General features: G+C 55.4%; 1 protein-coding gene across 6 annotated transcripts; it reads left to right on the plus strand.

The window, feature by feature from the left end:
- Positions 1-1,002: 1,002 nt before the first annotated feature.
- Positions 1,003-20,416, plus strand: Cdc42bpg (CDC42 binding protein kinase gamma). 6 transcript variants are annotated; one of them, XM_038335600.1, is made up of 37 exons: positions 1,003-1,260; positions 3,524-3,615; positions 3,695-3,778; positions 4,129-4,224; positions 4,503-4,651; positions 5,036-5,129; positions 5,249-5,449; positions 5,551-5,799; positions 6,181-6,260; positions 7,285-7,367; positions 7,466-7,546; positions 7,741-7,847; positions 7,935-8,114; positions 8,349-8,441; positions 8,562-8,683; positions 8,768-8,843; positions 9,070-9,176; positions 9,266-9,380; positions 9,709-9,857; positions 9,933-10,021; positions 10,301-10,353; positions 10,439-10,537; positions 10,623-10,682; positions 10,934-11,039; positions 11,290-11,423; positions 11,505-11,644; positions 11,739-11,820; positions 12,518-12,734; positions 14,474-14,536; positions 14,656-15,255; positions 16,110-16,207; positions 16,281-16,365; positions 16,482-16,602; positions 16,703-16,808; positions 17,014-17,131; positions 17,247-17,335; positions 19,290-20,416. In XM_038335600.1, the coding sequence occupies exons 1-37, from the start codon at positions 1,101-1,103 to the stop codon at positions 19,344-19,346; spliced, it is 4,635 nt and encodes a 1,544-aa protein (XP_038191528.1). In that variant the 5' UTR covers positions 1,003-1,100; the 3' UTR covers positions 19,347-20,416. The 6 variants fall into 6 exon arrangements, with proteins under 6 accessions (XP_038191528.1, XP_038191533.1, XP_038191534.1 ...); XM_038335605.1 differs by having other exon boundaries at positions 10,442-10,537; XM_038335606.1 differs by having other exon boundaries at positions 1,129-1,260; positions 1,762-3,615.
- The last annotated feature ends 1,351 nt before the right edge of the window (positions 20,417-21,767 follow it).

The raw sequence follows: 21,767 nt of genomic DNA on the forward strand, positions 1-21,767 counted from the left end.
GAAGGGGCCCTGTAGAGATTAAATGAGAGACCTGCAGTGTTTCTAAACCCCCTGTTTGATAGGAGTGGGGTGTCCCATTCAATTTGCCCCTCAAACAATCAGAAGGCTTCCTCCCTCAACACTGGGAACCCGATCCTGTCATGCACCCTTTTGTTTGGTATCTAGTTCTGGAGAGAACCACGGCCTCGTAGGGTCGAGGCCAGCACAGCTGGACACAGCTGGCCAGAAATCAGAACCAGCACCTCCTCCCTCTTTGCTTCCTTCAGCCCATCTCGGTCTTCTCGCGCCCTCCACATTCCAGGTCAGGCCGCTGGCCTTGGTCCCGCCAAAGCCTTAAAAAGCGGTACCACACGAGGGTCTAGTTTCAGAGACCCTCACTCTCAGCCTTCTTTCTTCCAAGGCTCAGTGTTTTAATCTGCTAAATGAGTGTGCCCATCCCTGCCTCAACTACATGTCTCTGCTTTAAAGATTTAAAGATCAGAAAGTTCTAGCGGGGAGGTGGGTGTGTTGCCTTAGCGCGGCTTGCAAACCCGTGCGAGAGCGGACTACAACTCCCATCCGGCTCCAGGGCCACAGCCGTCCCTAGCCCCTCTGGCCCGGCTAAGAAACTGGCCGCTGGCCGGGGCGCGGGGATGTTGCGGCGCCCTGGGAATGCCCCGTCTAGCTTAGGATCCCATGAGGGTGTAGATGGGGCTGGGACTGGGGCGGCACTGGGATCAGATGGGCCTTTTGAGACCCCAACGGACCCCCCTCCAACTCCGCCCAAGAGTTACTTTTCGTGACCCGCCCTCCCACTTCCTGGCTGAGGGTCGGCCCCGCCCCCGCGCGCCTCCGCCTTCCCACCTTCACCTTCAGTCGCGGCTCCCATTGGCCGTCGCGCACCTGCCCGTCCGTCGGGGGCGGGCTTGGAGGGCGGGGCGGGCGGCCAGGTGAGGGAAAGCGGTGGCGACTGAGGAAGGTGACAGCGGGGAGGGCGGGAGGGTGGGGGAAAGCCGCGCAGAGCGAGCCGCGGAACCACGGACGGACCGCCGGACGGACGGACCGCCGGGGCATGCAGGCGGCTTGGCTCTAGCCCGGGTTGCGGGGCTCCAGCCGCAGCTATGGAGCAGCGGTTGCGTGCGCTGGAGCAGCTGGTACGGGGCGAGGCCGGTGGCAGCCCGGGGCTCGACGGCCTCCTGGATCTGCTGCTGGGGCTACACCACGAGCTCAGCAGCGCCTCCCTGCGGCGGGAGCGCAACGTGGCGCAGTTTCTGAGCTGGGGTGAGTGGTCTGGGGAGCACCTGGGAAGGGAGGCTGGGGGTCGCCAGCTGGAGTTCCACCTCCCCAGACTCTTCCCCAGGGATGGCACCCTCCAGAAACTTCCTCCTGAAGACACACTAACTCCTTGCACTGTCTCTAACGCTTGCCGTCGGACTCCATAGCCTGCTCACTCACCTGCACCTTACCTCAAACTCCCAGACACAGGGACAGGTACACAATGTACACTACACACGCACACGCACACTCATTCCCAGCTGCAGACCCCAGACATATGTTGCCAATACGTATCCTCCACAACGGTCACCTACAGGATTCCTTGGTCACACGTCACACTTCATGCCCCACCCAGAACACACATTCAGGTGGACGCCCGTTTTGTGTCATAAACACAGACTTTCTCAATCTCCTTCGTTCTTCGAGAGATTGGTACTTTGCTCTGGGACCCCTCTCACCTGTCTGGCTCTGCCACACACTCACAAATCCTCATACTTCACCTTACAGACAAGTCTCCTCCCCCCAGTCCCGGACTGAGGACCAACTTTGTGGGATTCGGGGCCTTCCTCATTGGAAGTGGATCTGCACCCTTTTCTGTTTGACTCATCTGAATCCTTGGGAACGGATGACTAGGGTGACCCTAAACCCAGTGTGGGTACTGGTGCCATTACAGGTGTTCCCTGCTCATACCTGGCCAGGCTTTGTGGGGGAAGGCATAGGAATTAGACCTGGAGGGTGGGGTGTTTGCCTAGTAGGTGATTAGCGTTCCTAGCACTCCTGAGCTGTGGGCAGGCACCAGGCTGGACCTGGTATGGTTAGGGGTCTACCACCCAGATTTGCCATTTCTGCACTCTTCCTCTGTTTCTCTGTGACTCTTGTGTGTTATGTATGTGTCTGAGTTGGCATCACCCCACCATGACACCCGTACCCCTCTGAGTGTGTGTGTGTGTGTGTTTCTCCCTGCCTGCCTCTGGCACCTCTGCCTGGGACCCCAACATAGGGGACGTCTGTTGACATCTCCCGAGGTAACTCCAAGGCCAGGCGTGACTCATGCCTCTCCTGCCCCAACTTGTCCCTGCTCCTGCCCAGAGCCCCCACCCCTCTGGCAAGACAAACGGTACCAGGCATCTTGTCCAGAGGGTTGGATAGGCTTGGTTCTGGGCACCAGGTTTGGCCTATGTGGCTGGTGGTCACCTCTGACAGCCCCACAAGGCTGGTAGCCGCTCCTCCCAGTTCTGTGTGCAAACCTGGGAAGAGACAATTTCTGTAGTGAGGTTTCCAAACCGCCTCCGCTGTGGGGTTCTGCCTGATAAACCTGTGGAGCAGCTCTCTGTCCCACCCACAGGCCCGCCCAGCTGCCAGGGAGTTTACCTCCTGGCAGGGGGAAACTGAGGCAAACACCGGACCATAGATGACCCCCAGTCCTTGCTGGTCACCCGTCTTTCTCAGTTCCCAAGACTCAGCGCCCTCCCCCCCCTCCCGCCTAAGGCCACTCCAGTTCTGGGGAGAGCCTGGGAGTGGCTGGACATGGCCCTTGTGGAGTGTCGGGGGGGGGTGTTCCTGGCTGTGCAAAAGCCCCATCCAGAGAGGGAGGCAGGGCTCCAAGTGGCAGAGCTGTCAAGCCTGGAAGGAATCCTGTGTGCTCACGCCCTCAGGTGCTGGCACTGGGCACCAGGTGAAGGTTTTGGCCCTGTTTTCGCGTCTTGTGAGTACCTGAGCACACTGGCCTCTGTTCCTGACCCAGGGGCCCCACTTGGGGAGCACAGAGCCTGTCTTTCTGGAGCACTGCAAAGACTGTCCTCCCTGCCCTCAGAGGCTGCCCCAGCCCTTTCCTCCATCCAACCAGATTGCTCTGAGCCTACCAGGTCCCCCAGACCCAGGCCCCAGCTCCTGAATGGCAGAGAAGCCTTTCTGGGGACAAAGAATGCCACCTATCCAGTTTCCCAGATAGGCTCTGGGCCGGCCTTGAGGGACCAAAGGCTGTGAACTAGGGACAGGAGCGGTATTTTCATTGTCTCTAGGGCCAGCCAGGATCAAGACCTTGGCTAGGGAGGACCACAAAGTCCCTCTGTGCCTCAGATAGGGGTTACCTAGAGCCTGGAGGGAGGCAATTCTCTGAGGCAGGACCCTTGCCATGCTTGTTGATCATGACCAAAGAACCCTGGCTCTGGTCTGCCTCTTGGCCGGGCTGTCTCTGGGAAAGTAATTCCTGTCCTAGTCTCATGGGAGATCCCAAGGAGAAGGCTCTGAGTCCACTCTGTCCCCTCAGCCAGCCCCTTTGTAAAAAAAGTGAAAGAGCTGCGCCTACAGAGAGATGACTTTGAGATCTTGAAGGTGATTGGCAGAGGGGCCTTTGGGGAGGTAAGTGAATGTCCTGGGGTGGGGGGGAGGGGCCTTGCACTTGGTATGGTCTAACCCAGTCCGTGCTTGGTACCCTCAGGTTGCTGTGGTTAGACAGAGGGATAGTGGCCAGATTTTCGCCATGAAGATGCTGCATAAGTGGGAGATGCTGAAGAGGGCTGAGGTCAGTTTGGGGTCAGGTGCACCCTCAAATGGGTAGGGGAAGGTGTTTGTGCTGCCAGAAGAAGGGACGGGGCACAGGATGCCACTCTAAATAGTCACCTGTCTCCTACCCGTCACAGTAAACTTTACTTAAGATGAAGTAGGATGAGTTCTCATCTTTTTATGGAAACACTGAGGCCCACCACCAGAAAGCCAGGGCTCAGATTCATCCGGAGCCAGTCCAGCCTGGGTTGAGCAGAGCTGTTCCTTTGATCAGAGCCTCTGGGCTTTTGAGACCATTCCCTGGGCTGGAGAAGGGTGAGTTCCCGGGAGCTGATCCCATTCTACCCCTGCTTTCCAAACCTGCCTCAGACGGCCTGTTTCCGGGAGGAGCGAGATGTTCTGGTGAAGGGAGACAGCCGCTGGGTGACTGCTCTGCACTATGCCTTCCAAGACGAGGAGTATCTGGTGAGGATCACTGAGAAGTGGAGGAGACCTGCCTGTCTCACCGTTCCCTGTGCCTAGAGCCTCCTTCCTTAGCAAAATGGCCACTGGCCGCCTTGAGAGGAAGAGGCAGGCCGATCTCTGTGAGTTCAAGGCCAGCCTGGTTTACACAGTGAATTTCAGGACAGCCAGAGCTAGAGACATTGCTCAGCCTTGTCTTCCCAGAACCCCCAAGACACACCGTGAGGTCAACGGTGTCCCCATTCTGAGTCTGACTCTTGGCTCTGCCCACTGCCCTCCAGTACCTGGTGATGGACTACTACGCTGGCGGGGACCTCCTCACGCTGCTGAGCCGCTTTGAGGACCGCCTCCCACCTGAGCTGGCCCAGTTCTATCTGGCTGAGATGGTGCTGGCCATCCACTCACTGCACCAGCTGGGCTATGTCCACAGGTGGGGCCCCAAGCTCCGTCCCTCCCCGTCTTCCTCCCAAAAGCTGTCGGCAGGGCTTGCCAGCATCCCTATCTTACAGTTGAGCAAGTCAGAGCTTAGCGCAGGTAAGTCCCTGGCTCAAGTCTCTCCCAGTTCATGGTGGCAGAGGAGTGGGGACATCTGACTCCGGCATCCCCTACAGTGCACTTTACAGCCCCTAGAATCAGCACCATGGACCTTTTCCTTCAGTCTGGCTGCCCTTTTCTTCCTTGGCACCTGCCTTCACTAACTCCCACATGCACACGTGCACACACAGGTGTGAGCATGCATATAGGCAGGTGTGCACCTTAGCACGTGTCTAAACATATACACACATATTAAGCCCTTCACCCTCCCACTTCCCAGGGATGTCAAGCCTGACAACGTCCTGCTCGACATGAATGGCCATATACGCTTGGCAGACTTTGGCTCCTGCCTGCGTCTCAACAACAACGGCATGGTAAGGAGCTGAGGACAGCGGGCCAAGTGCAGGGGCATTGGGTTCCAATAGGGGGTACATGGACAGTGGGGCGCCTGGCCCAGTCCTGTGGCCTCATGGCACCAATACCCTCGCCACAGGTAGACTCATCAGTCGCAGTGGGGACCCCAGACTACATCTCTCCTGAGATCCTACAGGCCATGGAGGAGGGCAAGGGCCACTATGGCCCACAGTGTGACTGGTGGTCACTGGGAGTCTGCGCCTATGAGCTGCTCTTTGGAGAAACACCGTTTTATGCTGAATCTCTGGTAGAGACCTACGGCAAGATCATGAACCACGAGGTTAGACTGTCTGGCCCTGGTACCTCCACACTGTATGATTGTAGGTAACGTTAGACCAAGGTGGGCTTCCAGCCTGATCTGCCCTCTTCTGTGATCTGCAGGACCACCTCCAGTTCCCCTCTGACGTGCCCGATGTGCCTGCCAGTGCCCAGGACCTGATCCGACAGCTGCTGTGCCGCCAGGAGGAGCGGCTTGGCCGTGGTGGACTGGATGACTTCCGGAACCATCCTTTCTTTGAAGGTGTGGATTGGGAGAGGCTTGCAACCAGCACAGCTCCCTACATCCCTGAGCTTCGCGGGCCTGTGGACACCTCTAACTTTGATGTCGATGATGATACCCTCAACCATCCAGTGAGTGACATGTCTCTGTGAGAGCTTTGGCTTGACCTGATCCTTGAGAACCTACCCCATACAGCAGTGGAAGGGCTGGGATGAGGCTTTTGAACCCCTGGGGCTCTTGAGAGTTGGAGCTCACTTTAGCTGGCTCATCTGCGTGGTGGATGGTACCAACTGGAAGCTCTTTGCCCTAGCTGTTTGGAAGAAAACTCCTTGCAGCCTCTAGGAGACCTTGAATACAAAGCCTGGTGGGAATTGTGGCCCCCCTTTTGAGGGCCGGGGAGGGGAAGCAGGCCATGTTAATCCCCAGGTATACACCCGAGTAAATGCCCATTTCGGGAGGCTCTTCTGGTTCTTGCTTGTCTGTGACTCTGCCTCTCCTTTCCTCTCCTGTAGGAGACGCTGCCACCACCCTCCCATGGGGCCTTCTCGGGCCACCACCTGCCATTTGTAGGCTTCACCTATACCTCAGGCAGGTGAGTCTGGTCCTCACACCTGCTGGGAGGCTGGGAGCACCTGTAGTTTATCAGAGCCCTGAGGGAAGGGACAAACCGGCTTCAGCACATGACAGGCACTGCTTAGTTCTCTATCCTGGGGTCAGTCAAAGTCAGGGCTGTTCCCCTGGGACACGTGGCTACCCCATTTGATAGACTGTTAAAGTGGACTAGATTCACTGCAGAGGCTAGGAAGGGCCCTACTGTCCAGCCTCATCGGCCTCTGTAAAATGGGTGGGAGCAGTACCCACTCATATATCTTAGGTTGGCCTGAGACCCAAGAGGGGCACATGTAGAAGGAATGCCCTCAGCAGTGTTCCCAAGGCTTCTGGGTACTGGGTGTGGACCAAGGACTCAGCTCACTGGTAGCTGCTTTTGAGAACCCTTGCTTCCTTTCTCCCCCTAACATTTGTTTGTTTGTTTTATTGATATTTGTGCACGCGTGTGGACACGATGCACGCGTGTGGACACGATGCACGCGTGTGGACATGATGCCCTGCAATGCAGCTGTAGAGGGCAGACATTCAGAAGTCAGGTCTCTCCCTCCACCTTGCGGTTCCCAAGAATGGAATCAGGTGGTCAGGCTGGGCAACAGGCACCCTTACCAGCTGAGACAGCTCGCTGGACCCTGAAGATCCCTTTTTTTTAAAGACAGGATCTCTCTCTGTGTATTCTGGGCTGTCCTGGAACTCACTCTGTAGACCAGGCTGGCCTCAAACTCAGAGTTATGCCTGCCTATGCCTCCTGAGTGCTGGGATTAAAGGTGTCACTACTGCCTGGCTCCGGCCTTGTGTTTTTCCATTTCCTTGTGAGAAAACAGGCTCAGGTGTTGTCCCTTACCCAAGGTCACCTACCTTGTTCGGGTCTTCCAAAGGCAGGGTGTAATCTAGTGCTTCTCTCAGAACAGAGCTCAGTCCTGGGTGTGGAGTGATGTGTTGTTTCTTGGATGGATAGATGCTTGGTCCATGAGGCTGGTCTTCTGCTAACCATCCCTGTTTCCTCTCAGCCCCAGTGAGGAGAAGCGTGTTGAGCTAGTGGCTGCCCACCGTGTGGAGCAGGAGAAGGTGGAGCTCAGCCGGAAGTGTCAAGGTACAGGGGCATTTAGGCAAGGCTGAGACCCTCAGGCCAAGGTGAGGGGTAGCCTGCTGCAGGCCTGGCTACTCACCCTGCAGCCCTTCTCCTACCAGAGGCGCTGAATGGCTCCTTACAGCCCCAGGAGCTGGTGCAGCTGCAGAAGGAAGTACAGATTCTCCAGGAGAGACTGGCAGGTATCTCTTTCCTATTCTAACAGCCTGGGCCTTTCTGGGTCCCAGCGCTGCCTCCTGCTCTGTGCTTGCTGTGTGATAGGGGAAGTAGACCTTCCCGCTGGCTGTGGGGAAACTTCTGTGAGATCCTGTGCATAGAATGCCTGACTGAGGTGGGGGTGGCCCTGTGTGCAAGTCTCAATGACTGTTCCTCACAGAGACACTGAGGGACAGCAAGGCCTCCTTCTCACAGACTGATGGTCTCCCTGCTGGGAGCCCAGACACAGATACCCAACTTCAGCAGGAGAAGGACCGCCTCCAGCAGGTGAGCACTAGGGGAGGTGGGCATGACTCAGGGTTTCACGCCTCTAGTGCCCTGGCTTGACCTTGTCCTTCTTGCCCTGGTCCTCAGGAGCTGACTGAAGCCCAGGCAGCATTGCGGGTGCAGGCTGCAGAACTGTGCCAAGCCCAGGACCGGCAGGAAGAATTCCTACAGAGGCTGTGGGAGGCCCAGGAGAAAGAGGCAGCCACAACCAGCCAAATCCAGGCCCTAAACTCCCAGCTGGAGGAAGCCTGGGTGGTCCGGAGAGAGGTTAGTGATGACAATGGGAAGGGGGAGTAGCAAGGATTTGGGTTCAAAATATTGGGAACCCCATGTTCCTTTGCACCCCTGTGTGGCTGATGTATGCTGAGCAGGACCTAGTGGTGAGATGGGTACCTAGGGCCACTTGTGTCCATTGCTGGATGAAACTGTAAGTCTGTCAAAATGACACAAAGGGAATTAAAGGGACAGGGTTAGCATTACCTTGCTGCTGCTCCATCACAGCTGGAAGGCCAGGTGGCCACCCTGACTCAGGAGGTGACAAGGCTCCAGGGACAACATAAACAAAGCCATGACAAGGATTCTTCCCAGGCCAAGGTATAGAGGTTTCTCCCCCTTGGCAAGAGAGACTCTCTCTTAGCCTGACCCCTCTTGGAGTCCCAGGGGTGAGCCATGGCTTCTTAAACCCCTATTTTGTCCCCTCTCCACATTGTCAAGACCATCCATGCAGCCCCTGAGACCAATGGCATGGGATCACCTGAGGGTCAGTCTCAAGAGGCCCAGCTCAGGAAGGAGGTGGCTGCTCTCAGGGAACAGCTGGAACATGCCTGCAGTCAGGGGTGAGCACATGGCAGGGGCAGCCAGGAGAGGACAGGGCAGCACTGGGCTGGGCGTCAGCTCTGTCTCCTTGGCCTTCTCCCCAGGATCAGTGTTGGGAAAGAGGAGGCTCTGTGCCAACTGCAGGAAGAAAACCAGCGGCTGAGCCGGGAGCAGGCACGGGTGAGCAGGATGGACAGGCCAGGGGCAGGCTGGGTGCCAGCAGGATCCGGGAAGAGCTCCAGGGTCCCAGCTGCTGGGCACATTGTGGCTCATGGGAAGCATGTAGGGAAATGTGGCTTAGGTTGGTGGGTGATGTGTGGGGAGACTGGCAGGGGTGGGAAGTTGGTCTACAGCCAGGCTGGCAATGGCCCCTGGGGACTGAGCCCACTTCCCTCTGCGGCCCCAGCTGGCAGAAGAGCTGGAGCTGGAGCTGCAGAGCAAACAGCGACTGGAGGGTGAACGGCGGGAGACTGAGAGCAATTGGGAGGCCCAGATTGCTGACATCCTTAGCTGGTGGGTACTGTGGGGCTGTGTGGGACTTGGGCATGGCTGAGGACCCAGACCCAGACCCAGACCATGACATAGAGTCTGTTCCCATTCAGGGTGAATGATGAGAAAGTCTCAAGAGGCTACCTACAGGCCTTGGCTACTAAGATGGCTGAGGAGCTGGAGTCCTTGCGAAATGTGGGCACCCAAACACTCCCTACCCGGCCTCTGGTGAGCCCCATGCACAAGAGCTGTGGCATATGTGTATATGTATAGAGGTCACAAGACAGATTATGGGAGTTGGTTCTCTCTTCCTATCATGTGGGCCCCAGGGATTGAACTTAAGTTGTCAGTCTTGGAAGTACCCTTTTGCCTTCTGAGCCACCTTGTCAGCCCCCAAGTTCAAGGTTTATGCTGAGGGTTAAGGACGGGAAGAATGGGTGGGGTCTTTGGGTCTGGCCAAGTGGCCTGGACAGTCGTATGCTCTAGTGGAAGGGAGGGAGTCTCAAGCTGCTAGTCCCGGAGAAGATCGTACCGAGATGTCCTTGATTACTACCAGGACCACCAGTGGAAGGCACGGAGGCTGCAGAAGATGGAGGCCTCAGCCCGGCTGGAGCTTCAGTCAGCCCTGGAAGCTGAGATCCGGGCCAAGCAGGGTCTGCAGGAGCGGCTGACACAGGTGCAGGAGGCCCAGCTGCAGGCGGAACGGTGAGGTCATGGGCAGATCCTAGAGGAGCGGGCTCCATGCAGGGGCCTATGGTGAGCATTGCCCTCCTCTCCCAGCCGCCTACAGGAGGCTGAGAAGCAAAGCCAGGCCCTGCAGCAAGAGGTGGCTGAGCTACGGGAAGAACTTCGAGCTCGTGGGCCAGGGGGTAAGTGCCCATTGCCTGCGTACTCTGGAGCCAATCCCCACCAGTCTCATGAATGCTAGGGAGCTCCCATGACAGCGGTGCCCATATGAGGGAAATCTGTCCCTCCCACACATCTCTGTTGACACTCAGCACGTAATGAGCACTGTTGTGTGCCAGACTCCCCCAAGCCCCACCTGTGGACACTTATACATCTCCCTGAGATGGAAGCTGAGGTCCACCCCCACCCCTGGTTCCTAAGCCTAGGACAACAACCTCAGTTACTTGTACGCTTGTCTACAGATGCCAAGCCCTCCACCTCTCTCATCCCTCTCCTGTCCTTCTGGAACACGGAGGTAAGAACCAGGTAGAGGGGCTTATGAGGGAGGAGTCCTGGTGAGGAGCATGGTGGCCCTGACTTCCATCCTCGCTCATCCCCAGAAGGATTCTGCCAAGGACCCCGGCAATTCAGGGGAGGCCCCAAGGTCTGGGGCAGAAGCAGAGCTGAGGCCAGAGGGCCGCCGCAGTCTGCGCATGGGGGTGAGAACAGGCAGGAGATCCCGGTGGGGTGGGCTCTGGCCCATTCCCTTCTCACTCTCTCACTTACCCAACTCACTTCCTTCAGACTGTGTTCCCCAGAATGCCTGCTGCCACCGCGACCCCTGCAGAAGGTCCCCCTGCTAAGGTCAGTGGCCAGGGAGCAGGAGAGGGTGGGGCATTTAGCTCTTCCCCCAAATCCCTCTGGGATACCCTCACCCTTCCATTACCCCTGCAGGCCATGTCTAGGGTGATGGTGATGGTTTTTTGGCATGGCTCATAGGTGCTCAGAGTTGGCATAGCCACCTGGCTCAGCCTCTTGGCCATCTACCTTTTGGGATGGAGCATGGGTGCTCAGAGGCCCTGGCAGGAATGGTGACAGCATGTACCCCTTCACAGCCCGGCTCACACACGTTGCGTCCCCGGAGTTTCCCATCCCCTACCAAGTGTCTCCGCTGTACCTCGCTGATGCTGGGCCTGGGCCGCCAGGGCCTCAGCTGTGACTGTAAGAACCCTTCTCCTTCAGGACCTCCCTTTACACCACAGCCCCCAGGGTATACTCTTGACACACAGACAGCTCAACCCAGCAGCACCCACGCTTCTCAGTCACCTGTCCCCTACTCCTTTCTCACTTGATGGTAATGGGTGACAATTGAGGTGTCATTGTCCCTGAGGGAACTGTCTAGAAGGCTCAGGTCCTTGTTCTGGGCTGCCTGACCTGCTTCATCCTGCCACAACTTTCCATTTCCCCACAGCCTGTGGCTACTTCTGTCACTCAGCCTGTGCTCCACAGGCCCCACCCTGCCCTGTGCCCCCTGAACTCCTCCGCACAGCCCTGGGAGTGCACCCCGAAACAGGCACAGGCACTGCCTATGAGGGCTTCCTGTCGGTGAGCTGTGGCTGAGGGCTGAGGAGGATGGGCACGGGAGCCGAGGACCTGTGCAGCCCTTCATGCCTGTCTCCCCACTAGGTGCCGCGGCCGTCGGGTGTCCGCCGGGGCTGGCAGCGCGTGTACGCTGCTCTCAGTGACTCCCGTCTGCTGCTGTTTGATGCCCCCGACCCCCGAGGAAGCCTGGCCAGTGGGGTCCTCCTACAGGCCTTAGATCTGAGGTCAGTGCCAGGCAGAAACACGGGACACGTCACAGGTGGTGAGGGACTCATTCAGGGACAGTACAATCTCTCCTGTATCCTTTGTTCCTCCCAGGGATCCCCAGTTCTCAGCTACCCCTGTCTTGGCATCAGATGTCATTCATGCCCAATCCAAGGACCTGCCACGCATCTTTAGGGTGAGTGCTCAGGACAGGATGGGCCCAACCTCCACCTCTTTCCCGTGCTGGCCCTGTCTTGGTCACTGCTGCATCTCAACTCTGTCCCTCTGCCAGCCACCTCACCTCCACATGCTGTTTTTCCGTAGCCACCATGATCTTGCCACACAGCAATCAGGCTGGGTTCGGCCCTTGTTTAAGGCCCTTGAATGGCTGTCTGGTACCTCCAGGAGACTCTCAAAGCAATCCTTTGAGCTACCGCACATCCGAGCCTGCAGACTTTCTCAGTCCTCAACCCCGTGTCCCTTCCTGCTCTAGCCATACCTGTTCTTTCTAGTTCCCAGAGTGCCTTGCATTCATGTACAACTCCTCGGTCTCCTTCCTCTGCACAGCATTGCCAGCACCTTCCGTGCCCAGTCCCTTGGAGCCAGGTTCTCTAACACTGGGTGGTAGTCTTGTCCCCTGGGCAGTTTATCCTTCATTTCTTAGCCTGCTTTAGGGATTCTGCTCTGCATCCCCACAGTGCTTATCTTTCCCGTTCATGTGCCTGTCACTGGGTTCTGAAATTATCAGTGCGCTTGTCTGGTACTCTGTCTGGCTTACTCCCTGCCTAGCACTACAACCAGCTAGCATGCTAACAAACATCAGTAGGGGAAGGAGGGAAGGATAGATGGATGGCTCTTGGTCGTAGCCCACCAGCCTGACTCCCTCTCTGCAGGTGACAGCCTCCCAGCTGACAGTGCCACCAACCACATGTACTGTGCTGCTTCTGGCAGAGAGTGAGGGGGAGAGGGAGCGTTGGCTTCAGGTGCTGGGTGAGCTGCAGCGGCTGCTACTGGATGCACGTCCAAGGCCACGGCCAGTGTACACCCTCAAGGAGGCCTATGACAACGGATTGCCCCTGCTGCCTCATACGCTCTGCGCTGCTATCATTGGTAAATCTTGCAATGAAGGACTGTCACTTTGGGAAAGTTCGGGCTAGTAGGGAGGCACTAGCCTAGGCCTGTCCCAGATGCAGAGCCTTTCAGCTTCTGTGTTTCTGTGTGTTGAGCCATGGGTCATGGGCCACACAGCCTGGCTTCTCGCCGCTTCATTTCTGTAGGTTCTGGTTCTCTCTTTTGTTGATATTGTTTTGTTGAGACAGGGTCTCCCTCCATAGCCCAGGCTGGCCTTGAACACAGAGATTTGCCTGCCTTTGCCTCCAGGTGCTGGAGTTAAGATTAAAGGTGAGCACCACCATGCCCAGCTGGTTCTCCTTTTTCTAAGAGAATCTCAAATAAGTGGAAGGAACAGAGGTTTTAGGGAGAAACAGAGATGACCTGGGACGCTGAGGCAGAAGGCTCCACAGAGTTCAAAGTCAGCTTGAGCTGAGCTACATATGGAGATCTTAAAAAGCCAAAAACCAGGCATGGTTTGGTGTGTGTATATAATCCCAGTACATATAAGATCAGAGTGGAAGAATCAGGAGCTCAGGATCATCCTTAGCTAATAAGTAGCTTAAAAAAAAAACAAACAACAACAAGAACAAAAAAGCTGGGTTGGAGAGCTATCCCAATGGTTAAAAGCATTGGCTGCTCCTCCAGAGGACCTGGGTTCAATTCCTAGCACCCACCTGGGAGTTCACAAACGTTCATAACTCCAGTTCCCAAGCATCCAGCACCACCTTTTGTTCTCCATTGGCACCAGGCCCACAAATGATGCACAGACATGCATGCAGGCCAAATACCCACACACGTGAAATAAAGTAATTCTTTAAAAATTATCTATATATGTATATTTGTATATACATACATGCATACATATATATGAATACATACATGTACACACACACACAACAACCCAAGTCAGTAGTAGTGCCGCACACACCTGTAAATCCAGCACTTGGGAGGGAGCGGGTAGCAGGAGGATGAGAAGTTCAGAGCCAGCCTCATTTACGTAGTGGGTTGAGTGCAGCCTGAACTATGTAAGGTCTTGTTTCAATAAAACCAAAGCAGCAACCAAGTAGGAAGATTGCCCCAAATTCATGCCGACTTGGGCCAGTGACCTAGTGAGTTAGTTGTACGGCTTGTGGAGTAAGACACCGGCTCCACAGAACTGCAAATGAAGCTCCTTGTCTCGACTTTTCTTCCTGGCAGCTGGGTGAACAAGGAAGAGGGTGGGTGCTTGTTATCGGGTTCACTGAGTTTGGAGCATGGGCCTCAGTAAGGGTCCTCCCTCCATAACTGATGATTGGGAAAGAGGCAGGAAGTAGAGGTCCCTAGCTTCCTCCTGTGGCTGAGGCCCTGAGCCTGCTCCAACTTGCAGGTACTCCGATCAGGAGCCATAGTAGAGACTGTGGGTTCCGTGGGCCAGTCAGTAATAGAGATGGGAGTGTTGGTAGAGCTGGGTGCTTGCTGGCCCTTGCCCTCCCCTCTGTCATCTCTCCTCACAGCAGCTCTGTAAGAAAGGTGCTGTCCTGACTTTATAAAGGGGAGAGTGAGGTTTACCCAGATCCCACAGTCATGGTAGAGGGCCTCACCCTGACCCGTTACCAAGGCCCTTCCTCATTACAGCCAGTGTAAACTGTGAGCAAGAAGGGCACAAGGATGGGGGTGGGTGGACAGTGTGTGGGGTCCCCAGCTCTGTTGCCTCAAGGTGTCACTGGACAAACTGACCTCTGACCTCTCTTTCTCAGACAAAGAACGACTTGCCCTGGGCACTGAGGAGGGGCTGTTTGTGATTCATCTTCATAGCAATGGTACCACTGGCAGGTCTAGGGTGGGTGTGGGCCTGGGCAGGACCAGCCCCGGAGTACCCATGTCCATGGGCACCTGCTGCTTCTCACCCTGGTGCTCCTCTCTCCTGCCAACCCCACAGACATCTTCCAGGTGGGGGACTGCCGCAAGGTGCAGCGCTTGACCGTGAGCTCTGCTGCTGGCCTGCTGGTCGTGCTCTGTGGCCGTGGGCCCAGTGTGCGCCTCTTCGCCCTGGCTGAACTGGAGAACGCCGAGGTGGCAGGTGCCAAAATCCCTGAATCCCGAGGTTGCCAGGCTTTGGCAGCTGGGCGCATCCTGCAGGCCCGAACCCCGGTGCTCTGTGTGGCAGTCAAACGCCAAGTGCTCTGTTACCAGCTCGGCCCCGGCCCGGGGCCCTGGCAGCGCCGAATTCGAGAGCTACAAGTGCCAGCCCCAGTGCAGAGCCTGGGGTTGCTGGGCGATCGGCTCTGTGTAGGTGCCGCTGGCACCTTCGCTCTTTACCCACTGCTCAATGAGGCTGCACCTTTAGCGCTGGGGACTGGCCTGGTGTCCGAGGAGCTGCCCGCGTCCCGCGGGGGCCTGGGTGAGGCGCTGGGCGCCGTGGAGCTCAGTCTCAGCGAGCTCCTGCTGCTCTTCGATACCGCTGGTGTCTACGTGGATGGCGCTGGCCGCAAGTCACGAAGTCACGAGCTACTGTGGCCAGCAGCACCTACTGGCTGGGGTAAGGCCGGTAGAGAGCCCAGCAGAGTGGGGCCAGGCTCTGGAGGTCCTGCCACCCCTTCTGTCCTGAGCGGCTTGCCTAGGACCTCCCTCTTTTTAGCTTTTGCTTTTTTTCTTCCTGGCTTCATTTTCTATCTGGCCAACTTCAACAGCTCGAGCCTGGAGCACTTCTGCCATTCCATACATGACATTGTGATCGCTGCCATCGTCAGGATGCCTTTGCTTTCCTCCCCTCTCCCATTACTGCTCCCTGGCGTCTCTTCTCATGCCACTGCTTGGCTCGGTTCAGACTTCTGTTTTGGGTCTTGTCTTCCCTTCGTGACTGCTTCTGTGCACTGTGGCCTGTAGAACAGGCTGGGGTTGGCTCCTTCACCCAGCGCCAGCCTGGGCAGGCACGCCCTGGGGGCTGTACCTGTTGAGAAGAATGAACAAATGACTGGAGCGGAGCGTGCCCTGGTGTGGTCACTCGCGAGAAAGGGGGACTGTCCTTTATGAGCAAAGGCTCTTGTGTGAGGCCTGGGCTTGAGTGCCCCAGATTGCCATTGGCCCTGGCCTGCCCTCCTCACTGGCTTTAAGACCTTGACCATTACTTTGCTCTGAGATTTCAATGACCTCATCTGTAGTGGCCAAGACCCGGGTGATGGTAGTACCTGCTCCTGCTTGGAGCTGCCAGAGACTTAAAGGACAAACATGCCAAGCGCCTTGAGCTGTGTGGGCATGTAGTGAGTGCTGGCTATTATCTCATCTGTAGAGCTGGGTGAGGCCGGCCTCCCTGGGGGACGGAGAGACAGGCTCCGAGAGGTGCCTGGCTTGCCTGTGGCTGCACAGTACACGCAGGCTGTTTCTCACCCGCAGGTTACACAGTGCCTTACCTAACAGTGTTCAGTGAAAACTCCGTTGATGTGTTCGATGTGAGGAGAGCGGAATGGGTGCAGACTGTGCCGCTCAAGAAGGTGAAGGTCTCCCCTCAACACGGGTGGCATGGGGGTGCATAGCGTGGCTTGACCTCTGTGCTTTCTGCCTCAGGTAAGACCCCTGAATCCAGAAGGCTCCTTGTTCCTCTATGGTACCGAGAAGGTCCGCCTGACCTACCTCAGGAACCCGTTGGCAGGTGAGGAAGTGTGTGCTTGTCTACATCTGGGTGCATTCACCTGTGCACTAGTATGAGCTCGTGCACCACCTGGCTGGGACGTGTGCACCTCTTTCCAGCTCCCTGATTTTCCACAGAGAAGGACGAGTTTGACATTCCCGACCTCACTGACAACAGCCGGCGCCAGCTGTTCCGCACCAAGAGCAAGCGTCGCTTCTTCTTCCGAGTGTCTGATGAGCTGCGACAGCAGCAGCGCAGGTGCGTACGTGTGGGTGCTGTGGCTGCTGGGCGGAGCTTTCTGCCCTTAGGGGCGGGGCAAGACTTGCTGCTCTGTTCTTTACACCCCCTCTGCCTGCAGGGAGATGCTGAAGGACCCTTTTGTGCGCTCCAAGTTCATCTCACCACCCACCAACTTCAACCACCTGGTACACGTGGGCCCTACGGACGGGAGGCTCAGCGCCAGGGTGAGTCCTCCAGAGCCAATCACAAACCTTCCCGTAGTGGTTGATCCAATCATAGGCTTCTGTTGATTGCTTGGCTGCTGAGGCAGGTGACTCATCCCTCTGATACCCAGACCTCAGTGCATCCGTGCCAGAAGCTGAGTTCCCATGGCCTGTGCTTCCTGGTCCCAGCCCCTCGGCACTCTCCTCTGACACTGTTCTCTTCCAGGAACAAAAGAGCAGAGGTGCTCGCAGCTCTGCACCGCAGCGGCCGCACAGCTTCTCAGAGGCATTGCGACGCCCAGCATCCATGGGTAGTGATGGCCTCGCTGGAGAGACAGACCCCAGTAAGAGCAGCCCTCCAGCGTCCAGTGCTTGCTTGCCTCCTCCAGGTTATCACTCCTCCAGAGCCCTTAAATCTAACTCAGGCTTTTTGTCCTTTCATCCCTCTACCCCTTCCAGTAGTGAAGAGGAAACCTTGGACATCTCTGTCCAGTGAATCAGTGTCCTGCCCCCAGGGGTCCCTGAGTCCTACAGCATCCCTGATACAGGTGAGCCAGTGGGTAGGGCTTTCCCTCCCCCACTCAAAATTTAGACACTTTGGCCAAGCTCTGCATTGGGACAGGAAAGCAGAGACCCACCTGAGCACATAAGGCCTGCAGAATTCTTACCTCAGCCCCTGGAGACTCATGGACCCATCTGCAACTCTGGCTCTCCAAGCCCTAGCTGTGTGCTCCCAATCAGAGGGCCAATCCCTCTGAGCTTGTCCCATCTGCAAAATGAAGATGTCACTGTGGCCCCTGTGTGAGGTGATGGTGTCTGCATAGTGCCAGATGCGTGGGAGGAGAACCCCATAACAGCAGCTCTTGAGATGGTGTGTGTAACGTGTATGTGAGAGTGCAGGTGTATACATGCCACACCACACGTGGAGTCAGGACAACTTTCAAGAGCTGGGTCTTCCGCCTTGTTTCTGCCCCGTGTGCTCCAGGCTGGTTGGTGCACAAGCTTCCAGCTGATACCCCTGTCTGTTTCCCATCTCACTGTAGGCGTGCTGGGGTTACAGGTGTAGGCCTGGATCTGGCTTTTTACCTCAGTTCTGGTCATCAGGTTGTGTGGCAATAATTTTTATCTGTTGAACCATTCCTACTTACTGACCCATTTCTAAAGCCCTGGGGATGGATGGAGATATGTGTATACACACACACACACACATATACATATATATATATATACATACACATATATGTATGTATATATATGGTTTTAAGAATTTTTTGTCAGTGCTAGAAGTCAAAATAGGGTCTTGTACATATCTGCTAAGCAAACAATTTGGCACTGGACTATGTTGTTTTGGTGGGAGGGTTTGAGACAGGGTCTCTCTATTTAGTTCTGGCTGTCCTCTCTATTTAGAACTGGCTATGTAGACCAGGCTGGCTTTGAATTAAAAAAGATCCTCCTGTTTCTGCCTCCTGAGTGCTGGGATTAAAGGCACTCCTAACTGCCACACCTAACCTGAGCTACATTCTTTTTTTTTTTTTTTTTTTTTCGAGACAGGGTTTTCCTGTAGTTTCTAGATCCTGTCCTGGAACTAGCTCTTGTAGACCAGGCTGGCCTTGAACTCAGAGATCCACCTGCCTCTGCCTCCCGAGTGCTGGGATTAAAGGCGTGCGCCACCACCGCCCGGCTCCTGAGCTACATTCTTAACAGAGACCCAGCCAGAAGATGGGGAAGAAATCATATGGGAACAGTCTGTTTTGTGTGGGGTCAGAAAAGACTGAGAGGACCTGGGAAGGCCCCACTGGCCCTCCATCCACACCTCTTAACTGTCTCTGTCCCCCCCATACTCCAGTCATACAAAGCCACTTAACCCTAACTGCATTTCTTTCATGCATTGTTTTTAATCCCTGCTGCCCCACTCATTTTAATGCTTTTCCTGCCTTCAGTGCCCAGGCTGCCCACCATTGTTCACCCTCAGAGCGTTCTTGATCACATGGTCAGGTGTCACTGCCACCACCATCCCCTCTACCCATTTGACTGCTATGCTGTGGCCAGGCAGACTGCCTGCCTGCTTCGTTTTCTTCTTTCCTTCCCTTCATCCCTCCCTTCCTTTCTTCTTCCTTGCCTGCCTGCCTTCTCTCCCCTTTTTAAAAGGGTCTCATGTAGCTCAGGCTAGCATTGAACTCATGATTCTCCTGCCTCCCCCTTCTGAGTGTAGGATTATAGGAGAGCATCTCTACACCTAGTTTGTGCTGTGATTTTTCTTCCATGCTCTACTTCCTCGTTCAGCTGTGGGAGCCCTGGTGGCTGGGGTAGTTTCTGCCTGGAGTAAAGCATGTTTCTGAGTGAATGTGGAGTGGAGTCGATGAACACACAGTTATGGCTCCTTTGTGAATTCGACACCACACCTCAAGTGTAGGGTCCTTCGAGACCTCTGGGAGGCACTGGCACCATGAGCAAAGAGTCCCCTGTCCGTCTTCCTGTCTGACTTCCTGTTATTCCCTCCAGGTCTCAGAGCGGCCCCGAAGTCTCCCTCCAGACCCCAATTCAGAGAGCACCCCCTGATGCCCTCTGGCAGTGCCCACCCCAGTCCCAAGACAGAAGGAGTGAGGAAGCAAAGAGCTTGTGGGATGCCATACTCCGGCTGGTCCCGGGACATGTTGAAATTCAGACTCAGGGAGAGCCTGGGTAGAGGGCTAAGAGTAAGACGTGCCTGGGTCCCCAGGAACAGGGTCTGACTCCTTGCCCTCATCCTGCCCTTTCCCTGGGCTTCCAACACAGGCCTACATTGGCCTCTGGGAGTGCCATGGCTCTGATGCCTGGGGATGATTGTGCCAAAGCTGTGCTTCAAAGGGCCAAGCCCTGGGAAGCTGGTAGGAGTCAGATGAGGAGTGGGGAGGGACAGGTCCTTGGGAGTATGCTGGTGTCTTGTCTGTGTAGTCTGGCTCCCAGCTGAGACCAGGGTGGAGCATGCGAAGGTCTCTGCTCAGGGTCATGCTGGGAAATATAGCTCTGATTTAGAGGGAAAGGATAGAAAAGAAGAAGGAATGGTGCAGGTGAAAGAGGTGAGAGACAGGTGAGGGGCAGAGGAAGCAGAAGAGGAAGGGATGCCATCAGGAGAGCCATACTCAGCTAAGAAGGGAGGAGGACAAAATGGTGATGAAGAGGAGGATGATGGAGAGACAGGAGGTGCTAGGAGGGCAAGCGAGCAAGGGAAAAACCAGACCCAGAAACTTTTCTCTGGGGAGGGGCTTAGGACTGAGAGCAGGAGTATTGCCAGCTAAGCTCTCCAGGGAAGAATGGTTCCTAGGCAGGGAGGGGATGGGAGGGTATTTATAAGGGCCTCTTGGTGGGAGATGGGACACCCTTCAGGGGCCACTGAATGTCTCCAGGCACACAGGGTCCTTTTATGGAAGCTTCAACCAAGTGTATTAGGGGAACATGGGGGCATTTTATTATTGATTACAGTCATTATTATTGTTATTATATTGCTATTTTTATTAAACCTCACCCTGCTGCAGTGTGGGGAGTAAAATAAGTATTTATCTCCTTAAATGGCACATTCCCGGGAGGGATGGACCCTGATGCTCTGAGATGCAGCAAGAAACCAATAAACCCAACTTTGTAAGCGCTAACCTCCCCATCTGAGTCTGTCTTGCTGTGTAAACATGGGAGTGGGAGGTAGGAGGAGTGGCGGGGACCATGAACAATTAAAAGCTGGCCTGTGTGTGTGCATGCTCTCAAGAAGAGTGGGACAACGTAGACGGTTCTTCAGGAGCTGTGACTCTTGGGTGGTGTGTGGGCTTTTTTGTTGTTGTTTGGTTGTTTATATTTTTTGTTTGTTTTTCAAGACAGGGTTTCTTTGTGTAGCCTTGGCTATCCTGAACTAGCTCTAAAGACCAAGCTAGCCTCGAACTCACAAAGATCCACCTGCTCCTGCCTCCTGAATATATGGGATTAAAGACCTGTGCCACCTGCGCCTGGCTGCATGTTTTTATTTTTGAGACAGGGTCTTAACTATGTATCTTTGGCTGCTGCCCTGGAACTCACTATGTAGAGCAGAGTCACCTTGAAATGACTGAGATATACCTGCCTCTGACTCCTAAGTGTTAGGATTAAACATGTGTGTAACACACCCAACCATGTTAAGTTTCAAGATGGGATCTCTCCCTGTCCTGGAGTTGGTAGTATAGGCTGGCCTGCCATTGTGCCCATTGTCTCCTATGAAGAGGTGGGATTGTAAGATGTGCCACCATGTCCAGCTTTCTCATCTACGTCCTGGAGATCAAGCGGGTTCTCAAGCTTGCACAGACGCATTTTACCAGCTGAGCTATCTTCCCATCCCCTGGCCTGTGTCGTGAAGCTCCATCAGATGACTGGGGCTGAGGAAATGGTTCATCCGTTAAGAACACTGGCTGCTCTTCCAGGAGATCCAAGATTTAGTTCCAAGTACCTACATGGTGGCTCACGAACATCCATAACCCCAGTTTCTAGGGATCTGTTACCCTCTTCTGACCTCCAGGTACCAGAAATGCACATGCTGCACTTACATACATGCAGGCAAAACACTCATACACATAAAAATAAACCTTTAGAGCTGGAGAGATAGCTCAGCGGTTAAGAGCACTGGCTGCTCTTCTAGAGGTCCTGAGTTCAGTTCCCAGCAACCAACCCAAGATCCTAGCAGACGGGGTTAGGGCTCCAGACTTTCCATAGGAAGACACAGTGGGCTGGGCGGTAGTGGCACATGCATTTAATCCCAGAACTCAGGAGACAGGGGCAGGTTGATCTCTGTGAGTTCGAGGCCAGCGTGGTCTACAAGAGCTAGTTCCAGGACAGGCTCCAAAGCTACAGAGAAACCCTGTCTCGAAAAACCAAAAAGACACAGTGGTGCTACCTGACAGCTGTGGTCTGTCCAAGATGACCTTGGCTGTAGCTGAGCTGGAATGGAGGCCTAGAGGTAATTCTCTTTTTACCCTTCCCCTT

The sequence above is a fragment of the Arvicola amphibius genome, chromosome 1 (assembly GCF_903992535.2).
Source record: "Arvicola amphibius chromosome 1, mArvAmp1.2, whole genome shotgun sequence".
In the NCBI taxonomy this organism is placed as follows: domain Eukaryota; kingdom Metazoa; phylum Chordata; class Mammalia; order Rodentia; family Cricetidae; genus Arvicola; species Arvicola amphibius.